Source organism: Sardina pilchardus, chromosome 6, assembly GCF_963854185.1.
Source record: "Sardina pilchardus chromosome 6, fSarPil1.1, whole genome shotgun sequence".
In the NCBI taxonomy this organism is placed as follows: Eukaryota; Metazoa; Chordata; class Actinopteri; order Clupeiformes; family Clupeidae; genus Sardina; species Sardina pilchardus.
Genome location: NC_084999.1, coordinates 25478152 through 25488151, shown reverse-complemented (window position 1 = coordinate 25488151; position 10000 = coordinate 25478152). Strand labels below are relative to the sequence as shown.

Below are 10000 nucleotides of genomic sequence, written 5' to 3'. Positions count from 1 at the left end.
AGGAATCCCACAATAAATACCTGCACTCACTCAACAGGAAAACACAGTAAATGCCTGCACTCACTCAAGAGCTGGATGAAAGATACAGCGGATGAACAACAAGGTGAAACTCATCTTTACTTACAGGAAACAGAACAATGACTAACTGGGCAATAACACTCACAAAATGGCCTCTTTCCATCAGTAACTATCAGTTTTTTAATCCTTGTGGTTGAATAGGACTTGGGAGCAAGCCAAACAACGACAGGCATAGACATTTAGAGAATCCTTTAAAAAACACACAGTGAAGGCTGTCAAATTATAAATAAGTTATTTTTTTGATGAATTAAAATATTTCATTATCATGTGTTACTAAGATAAGTTGCACTATAATGTGTCACACAGATAGCATTATCCTGTATTGTAGCCAATTGATGCAAGCTGTTTGCAACACTGAGCTAGCTGTCTATCATGACATTAACTGATCCGAATGAATGGATGGTGAGCTGATTAGCACATCACTGTGACCATCAAGATGTCTGCGGATGGCACTAATGACCTCCCACAAGTGAGTGTGTGTGTGTGTGTGTGTGTGTGTGTGTGTGTGTGTGTGTGTGTGTGTGTGTGTGTGTGTGTGTGTGTGTGTGTGTGTGTGTGTGTGTGTGTGTCTGTGTGTCTGTGTGTCTGTGTGTCTGTGTGTGTCTGTTTAAGTGCATGTGTGTGTGCACGTGTGCAAGTGCATGTGTGTGTGTGTGTGTGTGTGTGTGTGTGTGTGTGTGTGTGTGTGTGTGTGTGTGTGCGTGACTAGGTTGCCCACGTAGCGGGAGAGAGCCTGTTTTCTCTGGCTGGGAGTGTAATCAGTGTCGATCTGTGCAGAGTCTGTGAAAGTGCCTCTCAATCAGGGTCGAAAACACTCGGCACACTTGACTGATCTCTTACACCCGCACACACACACACACACACAGAGAGAAAGAGAGGGACACAGACAGAGAGAAGGACTGAGAGTGAGGAAGAGAGGGACACATACAGAGAGAAGGACTGAGAGTCAAGAAGCGAGGGACACAGAGATAGAGAGGGACTGAGAGTGAGGAAGAGGGGGACACAGACAGAGAGAAGGACTGAGAGTGAGGAAGAGGGGGACACAGACAGAGAGAAGGACTGAGAGTGAAGAAGCGAGGGACACAGAAAGAGAGAATGACTGAGAGTGAGGAAGAGGGGGACACAGACAGAGAGAAGGACTGAGAGTGAGGAAGCGAGGGACACAGACAGAGAGAAGGACTGAGAGTGAAGAAGCGAGGGACACAGACAGAGAGAAGGACTGAGAGTGAGGAAGCGAGGGACACAGATATAGAGAGGGTACTGGATCAAGAGTACTGGATGAAGGTGAAAAAGAGGCATGATAGATTGATGAACACACAGCAACTAATACCCAAAACCAAAAGCCAACACTGCAAAAAAAAAAGAACACTGCTGCATATTCTGCATAAAACAGACAGGTAGCCAGGTGGCACAGACAGACAAACACACAAACAGACAGACAGGTAGACCCAGACAGACAGACAGACAGAAGGACAAACAGACAGACAGACAGACAGACAGACGCTCAGGTAGGCTTACCACATGTCCAGGCAGGTGGAGTAGTCTGTGGAGCCCAGCAGGACGTCTGGGGGTCGATACCACAGGGTGACCACCTCGTTAGAGTACGTGTGGCTGGGGACAGACTTCGCCCGCGCCAGACCTGCAGAGACGAGACAGGACACACACACAAAGAAATACAGAGAAATGAGTGAGTCAGTGCCTTTCAGACTGCTTTGAGCGGAGGAGCTTTAAAGACAACCTCAGGCATGCTTTGGACAGCCGTGCTGAAGAGAGACACAACTTTAATACCAGACTAGACAGAACAACAAACGAGAGAATAGACAGTACAGCACAGAGAAAAGAAGAGAGAAGTAAAGAGAAGATGAGAGGAAAGAGGGGAAAAAGAACATGAGAGGAGACAAGATAAAAGAGAAGAGAAGAGAAGAGGGGAGGATGAGAAGACAGCAGCGGAGAGAAGATAAAGGAAGAGAAGAGAAGAGGGGAGAGAAGAAGAGAATGGGAGAAGACAGCAGCGGAGAGAAGAGGATAAGAACGTGTAAAGAAGAGAGGATAAAGAGAGGATGAAGAGAGGATGAGAGGGAGGAGGAGTGTGAGAGGAGTGTGAGAGGAGCCGGTGTCTCCGTGGCCCGGTATGACTCAGGGAACAGATGCTCAGATTTAGAGCAGCACATCAGAGACTACGCAGCACCTCAGGATACGGCACAGGAAGACGGCGCTGCAATATTAAACACACCTAAAGAGACTTGGGACACAGGCCCAGGGCCAGTGTTATACAACACCACAACCCAGCCCGACACACACACACACACACACACACACACACACACTCAAACTCAAGACCAGTAACACCCAAAGCTGTGAGGAAAGTTTCATTACTCACACACACACACACACACACACACACACACACACACACACACACACACACACACACACACACACACACACACACAGTATGGGAGCGTATATGGTGCAATTTTAATGTGGAAAGTGTGTGCGTATCTCTCTCTCTCTGTCTGTATGTGTCTGTGTGTGTGTGTGTGACAGAGAAAGAGAGAGAGTCTAAGAATATGACCTTATGAAACATGCTCGGATCCACAGCATTCCTGTGTGGCGAATCAAACAGTTGGTAACAGAAGCTGTCTTGAACAGACACTTACAAAGAAACACACACACACACACACACACACACACACACACACACTGAGTCTTTGACACACTCGCTTTAACACGCACGCTCACGCTGTGTGCTTTAGCACACTGAGCAGGGGAAGCGGATCGGAGCGGAGAGTGGGGTGATAATAACGTTGCATTAACGCTCCCGTGCCCGGCTTAATTACAGCAGCGCACTTAAGCTGAGCGGACGCCTGCCGAGAGCAGCGCAGCACTGCCACCTCCCCACTGGGGACACCACGCCTGACACGAGCACAGAGGAGGACAGGAGGAGAGAGGGAGGGAGGGAGAGAGATGGAGGGAGGGAGAGAGAGAGAGAGAGAGAGAGAGAGAGAGAGAGAGAGAGAGAGAGAGAGAGAGAGAGAGAGAGAGAGAGAGAGAGAGAGAGAGAGGGAGGGAGGGAGAGAGACAGAAAAGTACAAAGTGGGGAAAGAAACAAGAGAGAAACAAGTGAGATGTGAAAAAAGAGAAAAAAAGCGAGAGAACATGATGGAGCCAGGAGGAGGATAAAGGAAGAAGAACAAGTGAGAGATTGTCTCTGGTGACAGGATAAGGCTCAGACTAGGGATGGATTTAAAAATAAAGAAATAAAGAAATCAAACGGAAAATTGAAAATAATTTAATAATGACTTGCAAAACCCTGAGATCGATGTTTTCATGTAAGATAGGCCTATTCCATCAAGTAATGACTGGGTTTATTCCTCACTGTAAACATGACCAATAATATGTTTAATAATGTAATACATTACAGGGTTCCTTGCACAGCATACGTTTTCTGATATGGCATATACCTGTATCTGTATGTAACTGAAATATCCCTCATGGAATCCATACTGAATTTAATCAAATCAAATAGGAAATCAAATTGATTTGGAACCTTGTGAACCCTGAATTAAAGAAACGATTCGGGAATTCAATGTCCAGACACCGTCGTAGCAGGGACCAAATGGCAGTCCACTTGAGGACATCAGGAAGGACAGCATACACACACACACACACACACACACACACACACACACACACACACACACACACACACACACACACACACACACACACACACACACTCATCACTGGACTACACAAGTAAGGCAGAACCACAGCATTACCACTTCCTTGGTACCTACAACACCTACAACATTCCACCAGCTACACACATACAGTACCCACTTTGGCATTATATTCCAGCAAAACCCAGTTCCCTCTGACACTAATATCAAACATGCACCAGGAGAGTACAAACCGAGAGAAACTCTAAAAATAGGAGACATCCTTCGTGAGTTCCTGAAAGCGATAAACAGATGCTTGAAGAGTGCTTAAGGGGAAGATACCAGAAACACACCACAAGAAGCTGTTTCACTGTTTGACACATAGCTAGGGAAAATACAGAAATAAATAGCGAAAACATATAAATAAGAAACATACTGTATAGTGAGAACATATACATAAGTTCAACTCTTCAAATATTCTAACGTGACTGTGTCCTCCATGCCAAGTATCACAAATCAGTTAAAATATGATGATCTCATTTGTGGTGTTTTAATTTCTGTAAATCACAATGACAAATGCTAACTGTGCTCTCCAGCTAAGTGTACTACAGTGGGGAGGTGTGTGTGTGCGTACGTGTGTGTGTGTGTGTGTGTGTGTGTGTGTGTGTGTGTGTGTGTGTGTGTGTGTGTGTGGAGAGGGAGGGTTGTTGGCAGCAGGGAAGAAAAGGAGTGGAGAAGAAAATCAGTGGGATGAGCTGATGAGTGCAGGAGGGTGAAAAAAGAGAGCAAGAACAAAGGATAGAGAGAAGGAGAGGGAGAGATAGAGAGCGATAGAGAGCGAGAGTGGAGGAGGAGGAGGAGGAGTGCAAGGTCTTGTCCTCTCCTCAGCATGCTGTAATTTAGAGTTGATAATCAGAGGCTCCAAACAAAGGCCCTGCCAGAGAGTACAGCGAGGCCACCAGACACAGCCAGCAAGAGCCCATCATCTCCACAGCAGGGGGGAGAGAGGGAGAGAGAGAGAGGGAGAGAGAGAGAGGGAGGGAGAGAGAGAGAGAGAGAGAGAGAGAGAGAATGGAGGAGAGAGGGAGAGAGAGGAGAGAGGAGAGAGAGGGGTATAGGGAGGAGAGAGAGAGAGGGAGAGAGAGAGAGAAAGAGAGAGAGATGAGGAGGGAGGAGAGGAGGAGAGAGAGGGAGAGAGAGGGAGGAGAGAGGAGAGAAGAGAGAGAGATAAGGGAGGAGAGGGAATAGAGAGGGAGAGAGGAGAGAAAGAGAGAGAGAGAGAGAAGGAGGAGAAGAGGAGAGAGAGAGAGAGAGAGAGAGAGAGAAAGAGAGAAGGGGGAGAGGAAAAAGGGAGAGATAGATACATTGAGGGAAAAAGGTAGAAAGAGACTTTAAACTTTAAACATGTCCTCTAACACACCCCTCACCCTCCAAACTATTACTCTTCCATATAGTCGGCTTTGCTTGACCAATCAAAATAAATCACACGTGTCTGTGTGTGTGTTTGTGTGTGTGTGTGTGTGTGTGTGTGTGTGTGTGTGTGTGTGTGTGTGTGTGTGTGTGTGTGTGTGTGTGTATGTGTATGTGTGTGAAAGAGACAGATGGAGCGAGAAAGCAAGAGAGAAAGAAAGAGAAAAAGAGAAAAAGAGAAGTAGTTAAAGTCTGTGAGAGATGTGAAGGGGATGTCAGGGTCACAGACAACACAGTGGGAGGGCACTGGTACACTCATAACCCCTAGTGAACACGCGCGCACATACACACACACGCACACACACATGCATACACACACACGCGCACGCACACGCACACGCACACACGCACACGCACAAGCACACGCACACGCGCACACACACACACACACACACACACAGCAACTCTCTGTTCTCACAGGCATAGGCATCCGCTTCAATCCAGTGCTATTTTTTGATATTCTGCACAAAGCCTGATACTGATGCTTCTGAGCCTCCAGAGCCTCCACTACATCTAATAGCACTGTGTATGTGTGTGTGTGTGTGTGTGTGTGTGTGTGTGTGTGTGTTGTGTGTGGGAATGGCATGGAAACAGTGAGTGTGTGAAACAGATATCGACCATTTCTCACCTGTGTGTTCACCTGTGGCAGAAGGCCCAATCTCAGACGTGTTAAGCTCTGATACATCAGGAGCACACTTCTGCCCATTCATGTTTCCATCAGTGTTGCCACAGCAGACATCTCTACAGTCTTCAGCTGGGGAGACCCAAGGTCAAACTAGGACCGAGGAGCAGGACTCGAGCACTCAATACTTTTCAATGCTTTAATGGTGCAAAGGGACTAACGTTTCGACGCCCGTGTGTCAGGTTCTTCAGAGTCATAACGAGTCGAAATGACCCCTGCGTCCTGTTCTGTGAGCACCAACCAAGCTGAAGTGCCCCCTGCTATTTCTACAGTCTTGCCAATAGGTCAGTTGGTTTCTGGACAGTTTATCTTTAAGTAGCTCTCTTCTCCACAGCAAAAGCATTTCATAATTTCAGATAAAAAAAACACCAGTCAGAATCTTAAATGTAACACTCAGTGTCGCAATATGATGTTTTCTAAAAGATCAGAAGGAGCCTTCAGGGATGATTGACAGCAATGAACTCATCGCCTCCAGCTGCAAGGGTATTTAAGCCGGCCTCCTTTTCCTTACGCCACACGCCCCAGCGTTTGCAAAGTTATCCCTCCTCCTCCTACAACTCCATTTCACTGATAGCCCAGTTACTCATCCTCCTTTCTTACACAGGGGGGGTGCAAGCGGCCATCGCTTTAACGCAATCTCAGCCTCAGGCATTCCAGGACCATGGCCAGCTACCTCACCAAACAGGCTCTTAACGCTACACCCGAGCACAACAATCATAACGACTATTGAAGACAGAGAAGTGAGAGAGAGAGTAAGGGAGGAAGTGAATGAGAATCAGAGGCATGATGGGATGCAGGCGAGTGTCACCCAGCACCCTGTGGGAGGACTGTCCATTAACCCTGCATAGTCTGATTCCAGTTGTCATGCCAACGGCACAAATGGAGAACTCTGTCTCCCTCTCTTTCTCTTTCTCCCTCTCTCCCTTCATCTCTCTCTATCTCTCTCTCTCTTCATCTATCTCTCTGTTTCTCTCTCTCCCTTCTTTTCTCTCTCTTTCTTTCTCTCTCTCCTTTCTTCTCTCTCTCCCTTCATCTCTCTCTCCCTTCATCTGTCGTTCAGCAAGTTAAATAAATGTTTGGAGCTCTCACAGCTGACATTAAACATGAAACAGGAGGAGGGGAGCAAACACAGAGTGGAGCCTCAAAGGCTGCTGGAGGGCCTGGGAGGGGGGGGGGGGGGGGGGGAGAGGGGAGCAGAGCTACCCCACGCAGAGGTGCTCATCTGGGGCTCAGAGGATCGCCTCAACCCCTGCTGAGACTCAGAGGCCTGGAGGGCTCTCTCATTGACCGTAGCTACCCACCGCTGACCAGTATACACACACACACACACACACACACACACACGTCTGTTGAGGGTCTGAAGGTCAGCTGGACTTTACCTATGAATTATACATCAGTAAGGAGACCCCACCAGCAGCACAGGTGTGCTCTTGTGTGTGTGTTTGGGTAAAGGGCTGAAGAGTATGTGTGTGTGTGTGTGTGTTTGTGAGTGTGTATATATATATGTGTGTGTGTGTGTGTGTGTGTGTGTGTTTTGGTAAAGGGCTGAAGAGTGTGTTTTTGTGTGTGCATACGTGTATGTGTTTGGATAAAGTGCTGAAAAGAGGGCTAAATCACACAGGGTGTATATATGTGTGTGTGGGTGTGTGTGTGTGTGCACGTGTGTGTGTGTGGGCATGTGTATGTGTGTCTGCGTGCATGCTTGTGCATGTGTGTGCATGTGTGTGCATGTACGTTTTGTGTGTGTCCTATTAGCTGCACCGACTTGCTTGTTGTATTTAAAAAAAATGGCTTTCCAAATGTAACACGTTCCCAAGAGAAACAGCAGCACCACGGCATCCATCTCCACCTGTGCATCCATCAGCGCAAAACCCCCACCTGAGAAACCCACTGAAGAGTAGCATTACAGCCAGGCTCACGCCAGCCACAGCCTCCAGACACGCCACCCAGCTAGATATTAAAGAGCAACAACACAATCCTATATTAAATCTGCTGTCTCTACGCCCATTCATCACCGAGAGGAAAAGGCAGGGCTGATTAAAACAGGGTTGTGGGCAAGCGTAATAAAAAGGCCTGTAATATGAGTGTGTATCAGACTGGCGCTGATAAAAGATAGCCTGGGCCGCGCTGCGCTCATTTAGAAAGGCTCCCTCTTCACAGCATGCTGGCAGCACTGAGCAATTGGGTTTGGCCGGCAGGTAATGCATCGCCACGCAGATAGAATCGGGACTCATGGAGAGAGGGGCCAGGGAGGACACACACACACACACACACACACACACACACACACACAGATACACTTACAGTACACACACACACACACACACACACACACACACACACACACACACACACACACACACACACACACACACAGCTACACCTACAGTACACACACACACACACACACACACCTACACCTACACACACACACCTACACACACCTACACCTATACACACACACACACACACACACACACACACACACACACACACACACACACACTCAGAAACGCATACCTACACATATGCAAACCCAATAAATAACATTTGGCACCACCATAATACACAAAAAATCCCACAGGCATGTCAAATGCATAATCAAAGCACACACACACAGATATAAACATTAATGTACACACGATGCTCTCTCTCTCTCTCTCTCTCTCTCTCTCTCTCTCTCTCTCTCTCTCTCTCTCACACACACACACATACACACACACACGCAAACAGATACACACTCGTTGGCTTTTCATAAGCCTGAGTGATTAGGGTTACTCAATCATGTGCCTTATCTAGATGGTAATGAAATATGGCTTCATGATTGAATGAGCTGTCACAAAATAATAGACTCACTGCATGGGGAATCAGCTTATGAATTTATAAAAAAGGGAGAAAGATATGGATGAGAGCTGACGCGCGCGCGTGTGTGTGTGTGTGTGTGTGTGTGTGTGTGTGTGTGTGTGTGTGTGTGTGTGTGAGAGAGAGAGAATAATATCTCGACATTTGAGTATTTGTAGTGGACTGCGTTCATCACTTGGCTAATTCTTCCTTTACCTCATTGCCAACAAATAGCTCACATGTAGGTCCACCTAAATTGCCCTAAACACAAACATCACTTAACGAGCTGACAACATTCCAAATCTCCACCGTAAGCACACACGCCTCCTGTTCACACCTGACACACACATCTGCCATTCCTTTCAGCCTTTCGCTATTTGCTCAAACGCTTAAATCCATTCACTGACATCACACAACATTAACGTCTCAAGACTTATTAAACAGCTGTTCCACTCTCTCTTCTCCTGCCAGTTCCTTCCCTGGAGGACTTGTGCATTCCCAGCATGCTTTGCTTCACCTTTAATCCAGTTTCCCGTTCACAAAAGCGAGGTTGTCTCAGCGAGGTTGTTAGGCATTGACAGCATGGCAACAACAACAGAGCAATGGCTGGTTGGATCAAGGGTGACGGTGCGCGCGCACACACACACACACACACACACACACACACACACACACACACACACACACACACACACACACACACACACAGCTGCATAAAAGCAACATAAGTGTGAGGGACACTGAGAGGTGTTCGGTCCAGACTGGACCCACTACACTGATTAATCTCCCAGGCTGGACAGAGACCATCTGCTCTGCGCCGCTTCTGTCTGAGCGGTAAAGGCACACCGGGGAACATTCACACTCACCAGCCCCTCCACACACACTCACATACTCTCTCTCTCACACACACACACACACTGGCCCCTCCACACACTCACATTATGCTCCACACACGCACACACGCCACACGCACACCAAACGCACACCGCACGCACACCACAAGCGAGCACGCACACACGCACACATGCCGACTTTGCCGTTCCCTCCACCATCCCTCCAGCCACCACTGCCAGCAGTCCATGTCTTGTCGGCCACGGAACGCCAACTGCAACATCTCCCCTCAGACACCTCCACCAGTTGGTGTCCATGTGCGGGGGCCCATCATTGGACAGATCAGAGACGGCAGGGCCTACACCAATGACGGCCACCATATTCAGACCACTTCATTATGTTTATCTACAAGTTGTTCTCCGATTAAATGGTTATA

General features: G+C 47.7%; 1 protein-coding gene across 2 annotated transcripts in view; it reads right to left on the bottom strand.

The window, feature by feature from the left end:
• Positions 1 to 10000, bottom strand: part of cdk14 (cyclin dependent kinase 14) — a 194875-nt gene that overhangs the window by 82822 nt on the left and 102053 nt on the right. For both annotated transcript variants that reach the window (XM_062539213.1, XM_062539214.1), the window contains one exon: positions 1597 to 1717. In XM_062539213.1, the coding sequence (XP_062395197.1) occupies positions 1597 to 1717 (121 nt within the window). The remainder of the gene's footprint in view (positions 1 to 1596; positions 1718 to 10000) is intronic.